General features: G+C 43.4%; 2 protein-coding genes across 2 annotated transcripts; one reads left to right on the top strand and one right to left on the bottom strand.

Annotated features, from left to right (window-relative positions):
- Positions 1-5,132: 5,132 nt before the first annotated feature.
- Positions 5,133-9,725, top strand: LOC137287657 (uncharacterized). Its single transcript, XM_067820037.1, has 2 exons — positions 5,133-5,264; positions 7,411-9,725. Exons 1-2 carry the CDS (start codon positions 5,238-5,240, stop codon positions 8,212-8,214), a joined length of 831 nt encoding a protein of 276 aa, XP_067676138.1. The 5' UTR covers positions 5,133-5,237; the 3' UTR covers positions 8,215-9,725.
- LOC137287656 (platelet binding protein GspB-like) lies at positions 9,041-17,196 on the bottom strand. The gene is made up of 5 exons (XM_067820036.1): positions 17,116-17,196; positions 15,074-15,937; positions 14,712-14,802; positions 14,422-14,574; positions 9,041-14,219 (listed from the first exon to the last, which is right to left on the bottom strand). The coding sequence occupies exons 1-5, from the start codon at positions 17,152-17,154 to the stop codon at positions 10,048-10,050; spliced, it is 5,319 nt and encodes a 1,772-aa protein (XP_067676137.1). The 5' UTR covers positions 17,155-17,196; the 3' UTR covers positions 9,041-10,047.

Genomic DNA, 17,196 nt, shown 5'->3' with positions numbered 1-17,196 from the left:
AATCAAGAGCATATGGATTGTAGTACAGTTACAAATCTATAAACATTGGCAGTATTGACTTACTGCATGATTCTGTAAGTTTCACTAAGTTTCACATATGACTTACTGTCAACAGTCAAGATTCCTTTATTGTAGTTTTAGTCAAAGTTAGTCAAGCAGATATTGTCACAACAGTAAGAACCACATGCAAGTGTTGATTAAGAATAACTTTACCAAACAGATAACACATGGAATAACTTACCAGTTTACACCATCACAATGGTACCTGTTCAACTTGAGTCAATAATAACCATCGCCCCTAAGGGAATCACACACAGTTCACACACTGCAGACAAATCGCACAATGCACAATCAGTGTTTCCATCAAAATACTAAAGGTTACTTTGTGCAGCTCACTAATACATTAACAGTGTTCACATAATCTACCTACATCATACACTACATCCAACTGTATTATATTAAGGCATTATCCCACTCTTGGTTAACGGTATGTGAGCATTATTAATAGATAAAATTAGTACTGTTGACTACGTTCACTCAGGCTTTGCTGATAAGTTTGAGATGTCATTTAACATCATAAGCTGAAAGGAAATCTTGAAATTCCATAAACTGTAAGTTTTAAAGGACATATCCCTCTTCTGGTCAAAAGTATGTGATTAGCAACAATAGTTATATATCTATGGAATTAGAACTATTGACCCAGTGCATTCATAATTTGCTCACAGGTTTGAAATGCTATTTGCTATCATCAGCTAAGGGAACATCTTGAAATGCCATAAACTGTAGGTTTTAAGGGCATTATCCCACTTCCCATTATCCCAAAGGCCCATGATTAACAATAATAAACAAAAAATCTCTGAAAATTAGAATTATTGACCCTAATTAAAATTATTGACCCTGTACATGTATAATTTGCTTATAAAGTGTAAATGCTATGAAATGTCATCAGTCCAAGGGAAATCTTTAAATTTTATTAACTGTAGCTATTAAAGTTTTTATCCCACTTCTGGACAAGACATGTGGTTAGTAATGTTATGATGTGGGTATTGGGTCCCAGTGAAGGTTCCAGTGAAACCCCCTATCTAACTAACATGCTGGTCTGCTTGGGGGAATTAACTCAGCAAAGAGTCCGAAGTTACAAGAAGCTAATTACAATTTTATTTACAAGAGATAGAATAACAAGGGCAGCCACAGAGAGTCGGTACAACTCTCTAGGCTGAGGGCTGGAGCTGACCTGTGTTGGGAGTCTAAACCCTACTGATGGACAGATGGAGGTGGAGACTATTTAACTACAATTGAAACAATACAAAGATTATGATTTGCTGACTGATACAAAACTTGGTGTAACGTACAATAGCCAATGAAATACAGAGTAAACAAAATGGGGTGTGTCCTAGCATAACAACTTCAGTGACCAGACAGGGGGAGTACTTCATCTTTTAATCCTATTCTAAGTGGCATTAATCTCGTTGGCACATTTACTGGATGTTTGATTGCTTACTCTGGGCTGGATCTTTAATGACCCTTAACTGGTGTTTGCATAATGACCTTAACTGGATGTTAGCATAATGTTATTTGATTGAAGGTGATGGCATGTTTACCTCATCAAAGCAGTTTATTAACCTGTCTAGACATAACCCTTGCCTTAATGAATGGTTTGTCTTACAGTGGAGTTCTGATTACCTCAGCCTAGGATTTTAACTCTGTGAAACGGTGTGGTCATAACTTATACCTTTTCCAATAGAATGGCGGTGAGATAAGTTTCACTACTTTTGACAGGAGTCTTGTCTAAGCTATTACTGATACATTATGAAACTAATATTCTATATTTATATTTTCCTAATATTTGAATACTAGTGTATTGCTTGTACTGGTTACAATTAATAATGAATTTTGGTATGAATTATCATTTCATGATTGTAACAACAGTTTGAATTTTGAAATTCCCAGAGAAAATCTTGAAATGCAAGTAAAATTTTCACAGAATATGCAGTAAGTAAAAAGAGATTCTGCTTAATCTATGTCCATTTTTACATAAAACTATAAACATGGTAACTTTGAAATATAATGATGATATGGCATCTGCAAAACTTTTAAAGTCATTTTGTTAGTCATTCCTCTCTGTACACAGAGGTGGAAATTAACAAAAGCTGTCTTTTCTGTATCAAAACTCTTTGGACAGACTTCATTTCTGATCTCTCAGTATTGAGATGCTTGTAATTCAGGTTCTTGAATTTCTCAATCAGAAAATGAGATGCTTCTTTCACTGGTATGCACAAAATATGGTGTGTTGTTGAACAGCTGAAAACAGATAGACATGATAAATGTACCATGGTTGCAATGTGTAACTACACCAAAGCCATGAACTAGAAAATGCCCCCCAGCACACTTCAAAAACATGGAAAGTATTTTGAATAAATTGGAATGGCAGCTGCAGAGTAAGTGGATTAGACAGAGAGGTGGTGAGAGTTGGAGTGAAGTGAATCAGTAAGTGGGTTCACAAATGAGCGAGGGAAGTGGGTGAAGGGACTGGGGTGGAGTGACTGGTGCAGAGGGATTCAAACGAGGGAAGAGAGTATAGTGACTGGGGTGGAGTGACTGGTGAAGAGGGATTAAAACATGGGAAGAGAGTATAGTGACTGGGGTGGAGTGACTGGTGCAGAGGGATTCAAACGAGGGAAGAGAGTATAGTGACTGGAGGTGGAGTGACTGGAGTAGACTGACTAGAGCGGAGTGACTGGAGTAGACTAACTGGAGCGGAGTGACTGGTGTGGAGTGACAGAAGAGGACTTACTAGAGAGGAGTGACTGCAATGGAATGAGTCAATCGAGGGAAGAAAGTGTAGTGACTGGAGTAGACTGGAGCAGAGTGAGTCGATCAAGTGAGTGTCGTGTTGTGACTGGATGGACTGATTGTAGTGGATGTGACTGGAGTGGAGTGAGTTGAGCAAGGGAAGAGACTGTAGTGACTGGAGTATAGTGATTGTAGCCAATGTGACTGGAGTGGAGTGACCAGAGCGGAGTGACTGGAGCAGAATGAGTCGATCGATTGAAGAGAGTTCAGTGACTGGAGTAGACTGATTGGAGCGGAGTGACAGGAGTGGACGTTCTCTGGAGCATAGTGACTGGAGTTGAGTGACTGGAGTGAGTCGATCAAGGGAAGAAAGTGTAGTGACTGGAGTAGACTGACTGCAGCGGAGTTAGTCGATCGAGGGTGGGTAGTGTAGTGAATGGATGGACTGACTGTAGCGGAGTGATTGAAGCGGAGTGACTTGAGTGAGGGAGGAGAGTGTAGTGACTGTAGTAGACTGACTGGAACAAAGTGACTTGAGTGGAGTGAGTTGAGTGAGGGAAGAGACGGTAGTGACTGGAGTATACTGACTGAAGCAGAGTGACTGGAGCGGAGTGACTGGAGCGGAGTGACTGGAGTGGACTGACTGGAGCAGAGTGACCTTAGTGGAGAGCGAAATGAGTCTAAAAAGGGAAGAGTTAGTGATGACTAGAGTGGAGTAACTGGAGTTTAGTGACTGGAGAGGAGTGACTGGAGCGGAGTGATTTGAACGAGTGAAGAGAGAGTGAGGACGGGAGTGGAGTAACTGGAGCGGAGTGACTGGAGTAGACTGACTGGAGCAGAGTGACCTTAGTGGAGAGCGAAATGAGTCTAAAAAGGGAAGAGTGAGTGATGACTAGAGTGGAGTAACTGGAGTTTAGTGACTGGAGAGGAGTGACTGGAGCGGAGTGATTTGAACGAGTGAAGAGAGAGTGAGGACGGGAGTGGAGTAACTGGAGCGAAGTGACTGGAGTAGACTGACTGGAGCAGAGTGACCTTAGTGGAGAGCGAAATGAGTCTAAAAAGGGAAGAGTGAGTGATGACTAGAGTGGAGTAACTGGAGTTTAGTGACTGGAGTGGAGTGACTGGAGCGGAGTGATTTGAATGAGTGAAGAGAGAGTGAGGACGGGAGTGGAGTAACTGGAGCGGAGTGACTGGAGTAGACTGACTGGAGCAGAGTGACCTTTGTGGAGAGCGAAATGAGTCTAAAAAGGGAAGAGTGAGTGATGACTAGAGTGGAGTAACTGGAGTTTAGTGACTGGAGTGGAGTGACTGGAGCGGAGTGATTTGAACGAGTGAAGAGAGAGTGAGGACGGGAGTGGAGTAACTGGAGCGGAGTGACTGAAGTGGACTGACTGGAGCAGAGTGATCTTAGTGGAGAGCGGAATGAGTCTAACAAGGGAAGAGAGAGTGATGACTAGAGCAGAGTTTAAGAAACTGGAGTGGAGTGACTGGAGCGGAATGAGTTGATCGAGGGAAGAGCGTGTAGTGACTGTAGTGGAGTGACAGGAGTGACTGCAGTGGAATAACTGCAGTAACTGGAGCAGAGTGACTGGACCAGAGTGAGTCAAACGAGGGATGACTGGAGCGGATTAACTGGAGCGGAATTATTCGGGTGAGGTAAGAGAGAGTAGATACTGGAGTGGTGTAATGAGTAGATGAATTGAAGAGAGTTCAGTGGCTGGAATGGATTGACTGCAGGGACTAACTGCTGCGGAGTGAGTGGAGTGGAGTAACTGGAGCAGAGTGACTGGCTTGTAGTGACTGGAGTGAGTTGAGTGAGGAGACAAACAGACTAAACGCGTTTATTTACTAACCCTCAACTGTACAAAGGGGGACAACTCTTCACAGCTAGTGGACGACCAGCGTTCGCGTGACTTTATCTCCTTGCCCCCTTCACACACGCCCCCTTGTCTGACCACAAACTATCTTCACAGGCAGCCACATAAACCAGGCATATAACCACATAACCCAGATCAACACAATAACACAATGTATCTTCAGTCAAAGATCCCACTTTATAGTTTGAATAACACTACTCTTCCGTTTGTGTGGACCGCATGGCTTTCGACCCGTTTAGAATGAGATTTGTAAGATTTGTGTTCAGTCGATATACGTAGTGAACAGCAAGCGGAATGTTTATCTATTCAAGGACATTTTGCTGTTAGAAACGGCAATGACGCTGTCAGATTGGAATTGTTATTTGGAAATGTTATGATTAATGACGCTGGCCTCTATACATAAAAGTAGTATAGCAACAAAGCATACGTATGAGACTAAATCCAGTGTCGTCGTGACATCGTATTGGCGTCACATAGTGCAACACCGTATGTTGTAAAACTATCGCCTCGGTATCACGACAACTGCTACTCTGTCTTCATGTTGGGATATACCATGAGGCCACCAAAATGAATGAAAATCAACCCATTTTAAAGGTAGGCAAAAGTGTATATAATTATCTAGACACTAACCTACATACACCCATGATTTACAGTGGGTAAGACATGAAAGAGTGAGGAATGTTTATTCAATGTAGATTATTCCTTATACGATATCAAAGTTGGGTTGTCCACAAACGGTTTATTGCTTTGTTGCGGCAAAAACAAAACGTAATGTTTGGATGTCTTGATTGTTTGGCTCCAATACAACTTTTTACATGTTTGGTTTATTTTACCCTGCATTTTATGCACATACATTCCGACAGGCGGTACATTGATCGACATGCATGCATATTATTTAAACAGCATATGTATAAAGTTCGTCATTAATGTCAAAAAAGCATAACATGACAATATCATTTTTTATTCGGACCCAAGCCTTGCATTCTTACCTTAAATTTAAAGAATGTTGTTGCTCTTCCCTTTTGTTATCGGCGTATTTATTACTTATAAGTATGTAGTGAGTGAGTTTAGTTTTACGCCGCGCTCAGCAATATTCCAGCTATATGGCGGTGGTCTGTAAATAATCGAGTCTGGACCAGACAACGCAGTGATGAACAACATGAGCATCGATCTGCACAACTGGGAACCAATGACATGTATCAACCAAGCCAGAGTGCCCGACCTCCCGATTCCGTTAGTCGCCAGCTCTTACGACAATTAAGCACAGTCGCCTTTTACGGCAAGCAAGGGTTACTGAAGGCCTATTCTAACCCTGGGCCTTCACGGGTCTTATCCATGTGGCGTGGTACATTTCATGATTAAACAGTATTCTTGTCAGGGCGCTATTTCTGGAGATTACACTGGCACATTATATTGTCGTGTATTGGCCGATGCTGTTGCTGTGGTTGTAAGGTGATCCACACGGTGCTGTAGTAATTCTGTAAACTGTTGAACATGTCATGTAACTCCCCAACTGCTCCATGAATAACACTGAAACAAATTCTATGATATAATGTTACATGTTTCATAGTTGTGGTGTTTGCGAGAATGCTCAGTGAAAATCAAAATTAACACATCTTTATATCATGGAGTTGCCCGATAGTCCCGATACTGGATTGTCGACAAGCACTTGCAGGACATTGTCCCGAGATTGGATTGTATTCAGGGGTTTAGGCTGTACTTAGAGTGTTGCCTGACTTTGCCGAGATAGAATTGTATTCAGGGCGTTTAGATTGCACTTCTAAAGAGTGATGCCTGGCATTGCCGAGATTGGATTGTACCCAGGGAGTGTAGACTATTTACAGAATTGCCGGACATTGGATTGTATTGAGGGTGTTTAGAGTGTATTTAGAGAGTTGTCTGACATTGCCGAGATTGGATTGTATTCAGGGAGTTTAGACTGTAGTTAGAGAGTTGCCTGATAATGCCGAGATTGGATTGTATTCAGGGTGTTTAGACTGTATTTAGAGAGTTGTCTGGCATTGCCGAGATTTGATTGTGCAGCAGGCCATACAAAGTGTAGCATGCTTTCTGAACATATGACCTGAAGATATATATGTATCTGACGCCCTTCTACATTGTACTCAAAACATTACCAACAGATTACACCAGTGTTTACTGTCCACACACGCTGCGCATTGATGCTTCCGGAAAAGGATAGATTAAAAACTAATGCTGATTCAGATTACTGATATACTAGTTTCACCATGCATGCTCGGAAAAGAACGTTGGCGTTACATTCTAAAGGGAATGGGGACAGCAGGCGTCTGGTTTTAATGGGATGATTGATAGGATTCTTTAATAAACTTCCTACATAATTAAATTCTTGAATAATTATTGTTGTTCACATTCAGGATACTAACAGTCCCCAGTCTTAGTCCTGGCACTGCTCTAAACTCAGTACCTGGACAGTGATTGGGTAACGTGGGGCTGCCTTACATTTCTGCTCTATTTTGAGTAAGTGCGTTTTACACCGCACTCAGCAATGTTCCTGCTATGTGGCGACGGTATATATATCATATAGTGTCGACCAGACAGAGAATGAATAACAACATGAACATTGATATACATATTTGGGATCCGAATGCATGTGTCAATCAAGCCAGTGAGCCTGACCAAACGGTCCTGCTTGTCGCTTACGCCAAGCATGGGTTACTGGAGAAAATTATAATTATGGCTTTAAAACTGTTTCCTCTTTCAGAAACAATTCAAGCTGAGGAGTGGCAAAGTGTTCCCCCCTCTTCTTCCGGAGGAGATACCGCCACACTCGATAAAGCGTCCTGTAAGATATTCCTCCCGCAACAACTTCCCAGACGACACATCACCGACTCGGACTCTTGGCGATGCCCGGACTCGCCCATCCAAGAGCGGAACGCAATCTGAAAAAGATTTTCTGCTGATCCGGAAGTTGATGGAAATGGGAGAATTCCAAAAACCCAATGAGAAACTTCCTTTCAAAAACCGACGCCTCAAAGCCCAAGAGAAGAGAGTCGACACTCCCCCATCACCAAAGTCATGCCAAAGACAGCATGTACGATCCAAATCTACCTCTAGGAGGGTGCCGGACAGGTTCAATTTAGGGCAAATAAAACGAATCTCCATTGCTGACTTTCGACGTACGAAAATGCCCGGATTTCTTAGTTTCGTTTGTCAACGCAAGCACGCACCAGAGAACCTACTGGAGAAAACACGTTCAATTCACTGTGACCTGTTTGGTCCGGGTTTGTGTCCGGAATGCCAAAAGCTGGAGAACAGGTATGACTTTACCCAAGCCCAGGACGACCTGTTTCCTTATCTGAGGGTCACCTCCAGATCCTTGGTCGCGGCTCCTAAACTGAAGAACCAGCTAACTCCAGTCTATATGCAGGGTAAATGGCATCTTTCCACGAAGAAGGAAGCTGGGACGAAAGGTCTGGGGAATGTCTACACTCAGCTGGACCTGTATCGCAGAATGGTTAAAGAAAAGGAAGAAAACAAAACTATGGATCTTATGACGTACGGCTAGACGAGGCGCATTACAACCGGTATAGAGTCTCAGGGTAATGGAACTATGAAGAAATGTAATAAGATAACTGTGGATAATATTGCTTCAACGATGTATTCCCGTCCTTGTGTATTAGGGTGGACAAATGTATTTACATGTAAGTTCTTTCGAGTCGTCAAAGACTGTTTTTCGTGACGGTACGTTTTGCTTTTGTGGTACCAAACATCTTTCAGACCATCCAGTTTAGAGACTTTTGATCTTTTAGTCTGTGTCCAGTTTCTGCTTTCTGGAACCAATTACATGTAATTTGTTTACAAACACATCTGAGAAATGGACATTATAGATGTCTTTGTTTGATATATTCACTCTGAACTAATTCAAAGGTGTTATGAAACAAGATGATAAGATGCCTTTATTTGTATGTGAGAGTGTTGTGTAGCGTCGCACTCAGCAATATTCCAGCTATGTGTTTGCGCCTGTAAATAATGGAGTATGGACCAGGACAACAGTGATCAAGATCATGAGCTATGCAGTGGTCCATCAACTCTGTAGGCTCGACCACCCGAACCCATTAGTCGCCGCATGCGAAAAAGATTGTTAAAGATCAATTCTAACCCATGATCCTCACAGATCGTAAATAGGATAGTGTAGAGTATGATGCTATCGTGACATAGGTCAAGCCATGACCAGGATGAATATGTGAATGAAGCGCCAGTAAAAGTAATTAATTTGCTTGGGGAAAGAAGACTATTGAGGCGGCCTCTTTATGTATGCTGTGATCACAAGGGTTTCATGTCTGTAGGGCAACTCAACTCTCTCACACGCGAGTGCACACTATACACGTATATTTCAACAAAGCAGGTTTATTCATTTTAAAAGACATGACAGATACATCCACTGTTTCATACAGGTTCATAAAACCTTAACATCACATCAACCTATCAAAATTGTACAATCTTGCATTGTTAAACCAATCGGCATATATCGAATGGCGATCCAGTTAATCTGAAAGATACATTTGCTATGATACACAGTTATATATAAACAACCATAGTCCATTTGCTACAAAATATATAAAACACTACATTTATATAAAACACTACATTTATATAAAACACTAATGCGGATTAATCACTAAGTAATATCTAGCACCATAGCATACACAGTCACCGTGTAGTCAATTGTTCATCTAATAGAAATCCAACGACTATCTTCAGCTGAAACTTGTATAACAGACAGTCACATCATGATGCTAATACAGGAAAATTATCAATTTAACTGCTAGGTTAGGTCTGTGGCTGAGGTTAGGGGCTGGTCCATGCAAAAAACTGGAGCACTGCTTTAGGCTGAGGCCGGGCTGGGACCGGAGATAAAGATGGGGGTCGGTGCTTGGGCTTGAGGTTAAGCTAGATCTAGGGCTGAGGGTCAACAATTACTGAGGGTTAACAGAGGCAGTCGAGACATTATTATCACCCATGATACTGCATGCATCAACAATCTGTGAATCTGTCAGCGGAATAAAGATATGTATATATATACGCGTCAATCTGTATAGTCATGCTTAATTATACAATGCATGACATTACGTGAGCGATAACAACTGAACTGTCTTTTTAGTAAAATGCAGAGAAAATCTCGGGCAGTTACGACCAAATATTTTTCTTATAGCATACAATTCTGGATCCAAATTCCTTTTCACAACATTCTCCAATCTCATCACGGGTCATACAGCCTTGAGTTTCCATAGCACCAATTACATCATCACAGTAAGGGACCTTGCTCAACACCATGTGAATTTTCTACAACTGCGAAATGACCGAGCACTATGTTGTAAACGCGTTCGTTGAACCATATCTACCGCCAAACATAACCCTTTCCTACCATACCGAACTGGGGCAATGTCTGTGGAGCTAGAACTGGAGCAGGCGCCATTTTGGGCAGGGAGCGACCTTGAAGAACACAAACACGACATCCGCCACCGACGCAGCAACACTTACTAGACCCTGGACATTCGCCATCGTGGCTGCAGGCGTGTCCCCGAGTACATACCGCAGAGCTTGGTGACGAGGGACACAATCCTGGTTTGATGGTAGGGATGTAGGGAAATGGGGGAGAACAAACTCGACCACAGCCGGAACTGCAACATTTCTGGCTACCAGGGCACTGACTGTCATTGTTGCATTCGTTGATGCAGAGTGAAAACCCGCATGGTTTCAAGCAAAAGCCTGGTTTGGTAGTGGCCGCATCAAATGATGGAAGAGGAAACGCTGATGGTTTAAGAGCCCCAGTTAGCTCAGCATCACGACTTCGTGTTGGTGAAGACGGTGGTACATTTTTGGATGTGGCAGGAATGTGATCGACAACGTTGTTCGTTCTTGGTAGTCGTAACATGCCATGGTCCGCATTTCCTTGTGGATCTGTTACAAAAGAAATTTGTCCGAAATCAGATCCATGAAGGATATCACTAGGTGGGGCAAGAGGTATGTCTCCCAGACCGCTCAGAGCCCCCCGAAATCCAGATCTACTCGGAGAAGTTCCTAAAATATCAACGTGTGTAGCACCAGGATTTCCAACTGAAGGGGTGACACGACTGCCAGAACGAAGTGGATATTGACCACCAGTAACTGTTGCAGAACTGTATGGCCGTTCACTTAAACCTAAAGTATTAGTCCCGGAAGCAGCGTTGGAACCAATTCCAATACTACCATCTGAAACAGATCTAGGTCCCCCTCTCTTCAAAAGAATTCCAGACCTTCCTGGACTAGATCGTGCAGTGTTCCGGCTTGGGCTTCCGGAAATGCCTCTGATGCCAGTCACGCCTCCGTTTACAACAACATTCCCAGCTGCAATGGCTCTTGAAGCTGTTGACCCAGCAATGGTACTTCTTGACAAAGACGATGTTCTTGGGCGAACAAAGGGGTCAACTTTTGTTATAGTTGCAGACCTGGAGGCAGAGGACCTTAGACTGTTTCCAGATCCAGAAGCTAGATATGAAGGTCTTGAACCCGGTCTCAGTTGATCTATAATGCCGTTCAGTCTGTTACTAGTGCCAGAAACAGAAGTGGCAACACCTCTCAAACCTGAAGCTCCTTGTAATAGAGAGGTCTGTCTGTTAACAGGTTCTGGTTGTCTGTAGTTCTGTGACCTTGGTGTATTCACACTGACAGGTCTACTACTTTCTAGATGTCCATCAGGGCTGGACTCAATGTTGATAGATGTTTGAAGTCTGGGATCCCCATCCACTCTCCCGTGTCTTCCATTTTGACCGGCGACATTATGGTTTATTTTGACTTCTTGTCTAGAGTTACCGCCATGGCCTATATTCACAGATGTTGAAAAGTGGTTTGACCCACCGCCGATCTTAACAGATGTTGACGTGTGTTTCCTTCTGGCCCCGCCAGCAGTAGGTATCCTTCTCCCCGACTGTAAATGGGGTGCAAAGTGAGTTGTTTCTATTTCAACCTGAAACCTTGGTTGAGTGGGTTGACCCAATGAACCAGGTCTGGATCTTTGGAAAGGTCTGCTGGATCCTGATCCTGATGCTGTAATGCCATTGCTGAGAAGCGACCCAGACGCTCCTAGAGTATCTCTATTTCGATTTTCAAGCGTGTTTGAATTGCTTCCTGCTTTAATGACAGCAGCGTCACTAGGAACTGAAATGGCACCTGTTGCATCAATAGTTCCACTCAAAGCTCCGTTTCCAGCTAAAACGGTAGCACTAGTTCCATCAGTGAGGATACCGCTAGGGTTGTTACCAATGTTTCCTTGTTGGTCGATTGAGGCTCCTACAATACCAGTATGTATGCCATCAATACCTGAAAGACCTATTGTATCAACACCGTTGATTCCACCAACCGCATTTGCCCCTACAGCCACACTGCCACCTAGGACATCAGTAACACCTACAGGGCTATCTAAAACAACTTGAGACAATCCTCCCTGTTGATCTGGGATGCCTTGTGGTAAAAGTACAGACTGGCTAGTTTCACCAGTTTGTCCTGAAACCACATTTCCCAAATCCCCGGTGCCAATACCGACAACCTGACCATTACCAATAATCCCTTGATGAATAATAGTTCCTGTTGATAAACCTTTGTCTAAAGTTATGATGTCAGGAGAGGTTTTTGTCGTACTAGGGACTCCCGAATTCCTATCAGCAATGACATGTTCACCATTAAGAACACCGTTTCCACCATTGCCCGGTGCATCTATAACATTTGAAACTGTATTTGCACTGACACCTCCACTATTTGTAGCTAGTGTTAAATGGCGATCAGTACCACCTAATGTTGCACTGCCACCTCCCCCAGAAGCAGTATCTAATACAGACCCCGCTGGTCCTGTACCACCAGATCTGATACTCGGGTCGACCAGTGTGTTACTTTTAACCGATTGACCAGCGTCCATAGTAGTAGAGACAGTGGGATCAGATGCGACTGAAGCTTCGCTACTACTACTACTGGCACCTCCAAGATTAATGTCCGCTATTACATTACCACTGGTGCCTGTACTGGCACCTCCAAGATTAATGTCACCTATTACATTACCACTGGTGCCAGTACTGGCACCTGCAAGATTAATGTCCGCTATTACATTACCACTGGTGCCAGTACTGACACCTCCAAGATTATTGTCCGCTATTACATTACCACTTGTGCCAGTACTGGCACCTCCAAGATTATTGTCCGCCATTACATTACCACTTGTGCCAGTACTGGCACCTTCAAGATTAATGTCCGCTATTACATTACCACTGGTGCCAGAGTTTACATCATTAATGTTTATATTACTTGATCCTTGCGCATTAATAAAACTGTCAAGGGAAACTGGAAGAGTCTGATCAACAACTGCAGATTGACCAGAAGCACCCTTGGCTGACATGGTGCTACCTGAAGTCTCACTGACAACTCCTCCAGTACCATCAAAGTTTGCATTAGTACTACTACTTGTGGCTGCGGTTACAGTGCTTCCAGTATCCAATGTTGATGTAGATGCACTACTGACAGCCGAAGATGGATCAGTGAGAGCTGCAGCAACTACATTGGAAACTGCCACTGCATCCACATTTGCTGCAACAGAACTGCTAGAACCATTCCCTGCGACATTTGTTCCCCCAGAACCATCAACTCTTCCGATGCGATGTCGACCCAGCTGAACAATGCCATTATTAGTCATACCTGATATAACTGCATGAGACCCATTAGCTCCGTGATTCAATATGTCAACTATGAGGTCTCCCGGACGTATACGGCCTACGTCCCCTACACCAGAACCAGATGGCTGTTGAGGGACAGTCGATCCCTGGGGCGTTGCTTTTGAGCTCATACCAGATGCAGTATCGGTCCCGCTGATACCACTTGAACCTTGACTATTTACATTGGTAATACTGACATCATTAATCTGAAAACTGCCCCCTTGTCCTGCGCCAGGAGATGGTGCTGTTGGAATACTTTTTGCTGAATTGACTTCATTGCCACTGTTCCTTTGTTTCGAATTAGCACTTATTGAATTACCAGCTTTGAACCTTTGATCATTGGAAGGAAACAGCCCCGGGATAGCAGTACCTGAGCCACTGGATGACAAGGCGGTATTGTTAGCCTCATTCGATGACCCTTTACCAGATGAGTGTGTACCTCCCACAACAGTGTTGACACATACCCTACATGTCCTTGATAGAAAGCAACACTGAGACCCATGGGAACATTGGCTATCTGAATTACATAAAGTGCTGCTTGGGCATGACTCCCCTGTGCCTAAAACAGGACAGGAACCTGCTGCTTCTTGTGCTGGTGCTGGCGCTGGTGCTGGTGCTGGTACGACTGGGTCGACGCAAGCAGTTCCACAACCATTACTGCAGCATTTCTGTGGTCCAGCACAGCTGCTGTCGTTGATACAGGCGTTGGTACAAGAACCTGCTTGGAAGGATCGTGGACAGTCCCCTGACTTCTGTACACGAGGTTTTGGAGCAGAGAGGAGATAGCTCGTAGGTTCCATCTTAGATGTGGCGGCATTTACTCCGTGACTTCCTGGATGAGGTATCAAAGTTTTAGATTAAACACTTGCTAAAGGCACAATATCACACATTTTGGACAATATTTTAACCTGTATTATACATACTGGAATATATGAATATATAAAAGTCTTATTACCCCTATGACTTGCTGGGGATAGTCGTTGTGCTCGCTGGTACAACTTCTCTTCGTGCCTCTACCATTAAGTGCCACTCACCTGTCCAACAGCAAGTCGCAAAGCCGGATGTCTCGTCACAGTCCGAGTTGATGGGGCAGTTGTAGTCGCCGCGAGGTCCACACGTTAAGGCGCTGAACATGTCGTCATACACAGGGTGCCCAACTAGACACTGAACTGCCACTGGCGCTGCAGCTGTCATAAAATAAGGCAAAACAATTTTAGAAACTGTGCTTTCACACGAACACTCGGGAACGTCATCGTGATACCTCTCATATAGGGACCTCCCTCTCTGTGGCTGTCTGAAATACGGCGAGGGATGGTGCACCTACCTGCACAGGTAGGGACTACGGGACAGCGGAGAGCTTTACACTGCTCACGAACCAGAACACAGTGGGGTTTGTCTGTCGGGCATTTGTAACCCTGAAAATACAAACAAAGGATGCAACAGTTGCTTACCTATTCATTAAATTCTGACAATTTTTTAATCTTTATGTCATGTCGTAATATGACTTTTTGTTCCCTGAAAGGTTTGAAATAGTATAACGCTTATCGATAGCAATATACGGTTTTACCACCTATACGGATACGTACACAATTGTGGCCATGCTAATATCCATTCTATTCTGTTCAAATTTCCGTCAGCTGCTTTAAATCGTAACTTGTGTCATAACATTCCAAACCCTCAACTTACATCACAAGGATATGGAATGATGGTAACTTCGGACGAGGAACCAGTGGCTGATGACGTCTGTGCGGGTTGGGCTGCTGCTGTTGTTGCTGCTGCTTCAACAACCTTTCCTGGATATAGCTGTGTTAGTGTTGGCTGTTGTTGAACCGTTACACTATTTTGCGTGTGAGCTGTACTTGTGATTGATTCTGTCGCAGTCACTCCTGTATGCCCAGACACTGTACGCTGTCCAACGCTGGCTACAGATGGAACTGTGTGTGGAGCTTCAGCATGTGTGTTTGGAACACTGGTTGGTCCAGGCGTGAGCTCCGGTTGTTTCGTAAGTTGGTATACAGCTCCATGTACAGAGGCAAAACTATTTGGAACTCTGGTTTCGGTCTGAATTGGAACAGCATCTGGGCTCGATGTTGTCTGCTGAGACATTGCAATAGCACGGGTATCAGGCACAGAACTAACTGGCGGCCCCCCGTGCAAGTTATTTTGTTGGTGTGTTGGAGCTAGATGTAAGTTTGATTGAGACTGAGACGTTATCGAATGTTGTGCTTGTTCCTGGCTCGATTGTTGCACATGATCAACAGTGAGAGGTTCGGGCACCGGTTGCCGCAATGGCGGCGGATTTGTTAAGTAAGCCGCAGATGCCGATGCCGATGCCGATGCCGTTGACGACGCCGACGCAGACGCCGTCGCGGTAATGTCATATTTGTTTAAGAGGCCATCTGGTCTATTTGTGGCTGTATTCGTCGTAACACTGCCACTTGTCCCCGATGGTTGCGTCGTTGTGAGTTCTTGTGTCGTCGCGGGCATCGTTGTAACTGTTGCAGATAGTTTTCTTGTAGTTAAACCCGTTGTGCCGAAGACGCAAAACACCTTAAGTGAAACGAAGTAATATCTTTAAATAACTGCGATGATAGTCATCTTCTCAAACATAAGAGTGGCATTGCCTTTCTTAAGTAATAATGTGGCACAAGCTCTTTCTAAAACGTTTCCAGAGGCAGTACTACTACTTGGGCACCACGAACTGGATTCGTACTGTGTGCCCGTGCGTCACTGTCATGAGAAGTCGGGTATAGGTTTATGCAGCTTTATAGGTTTATGCAGATTCCAGAATAGATGTTGGAAGTCTTTATTGATGACCAACTTCTTTATTATACAATAGCGACGTTTCGGATTAGATATTTTTACGGTTTTCAAGCAGATAGGCTTGTGGGCTTTACACATTTTTCCAATGCGGGGAACGGATACCCTTGTCGTGAAAGATAAACGTTTCACTCACAAGGTACGACGGAGGACCAATAACAGAGACCATAAGTATACAGTTTACAATATATAAGTCTTCTGTGTCCTGGTGAAATATCGTCCAGCCCAAAATGCACGTGGTCGCATGAGCCCGTTTTTATTAATTGACAGTTTCATCTTTTGTAACTAAACATGTAGCATCATCCACTGCAAGAAAGAAGTTATCTATCTATAAAAATCTTCATCCTCATCATACCAACTTCTAAAATGCCACTGAAAGAAGAAATGTAACATGATGGTAGACTTATTTCGTCCATGTAACTACAACTTTTGAAAACAAGTACTGGGTTATCCGTTTTCTGAATACGTCTACTCGGTGGTTCGATGTAATACCTGATGGAGACGGTATTTGGTGCCCGTCGTCATTCTCATATTCTCTTCGTGGATTCGACAGTATTTTAAAGACATTCGGAATAAAGAATCCCCAGACACTGTAAATACATTCTAAGCCATTAACAAATACCAAAAATAATTATAAATTAAATAAATTACATTAAATACATGTAATGCATTCTAAGTAGGCTTCATACCTATATTACCCTTAAAATGTACCCTTGATAAAATAAAATGTGGTGGCGTTTAACTTTAAACACAAATATAAGACAAAATAGTGGACCACTGAGGTCGAACCCGGGTCATCTGCGTGACGAGCGAGCACTATTTGCAGTTGTGAAGAATAAGATAAAAAATCAGTTAGCAGGCTCAGTCATGTGCATAATTGTTCAGTTAATATCATAAACAGAACTTACAGTGACTACAAGCAGCCTCATGATGTTCCCCAATGCCATGTCGTCCTCTTTGCTCCACCCTCACGTAATGCAATGTATCCC

This window comes from Haliotis asinina, chromosome 6 (genome assembly GCF_037392515.1).
Source record: "Haliotis asinina isolate JCU_RB_2024 chromosome 6, JCU_Hal_asi_v2, whole genome shotgun sequence".
NCBI classification, from domain to species: domain Eukaryota; kingdom Metazoa; phylum Mollusca; class Gastropoda; order Lepetellida; family Haliotidae; genus Haliotis; species Haliotis asinina.
This window is presented reverse-complemented; position numbering and strand designations above follow the sequence as displayed.

Excerpts from the sequence above, each read along its gene's own strand:
- LOC137287657 (XM_067820037.1), top strand. The coding sequence starts at position 5,238 with ATGAATGAAAATCAACCCATTTTAAAG. Across the intron at positions 5,265-7,410 it reads AAAATCAACCCATTTTAAAG|AAACAATTCAAGCTGAGGAG; the intron begins GTAGGCAAAAGT and ends TTCCTCTTTCAG.
- LOC137287656 (XM_067820036.1), bottom strand. The coding sequence starts at position 17,154 with ATGGCATTGGGGAACATCATGAGGCTGCTTGTAGTCACT. Across the intron at positions 14,575-14,711 it reads CGTAGTCCCTACCTGTGCAG|CTGCAGCGCCAGTGGCAGTT; the intron begins GTAGGTGCACCA and ends ATTTTATGACAG. Across the intron at positions 14,220-14,421 it reads TGCGACTTGCTGTTGGACAG|GAAGTCACGGAGTAAATGCC; the intron begins GTGAGTGGCACT and ends TACCTCATCCAG.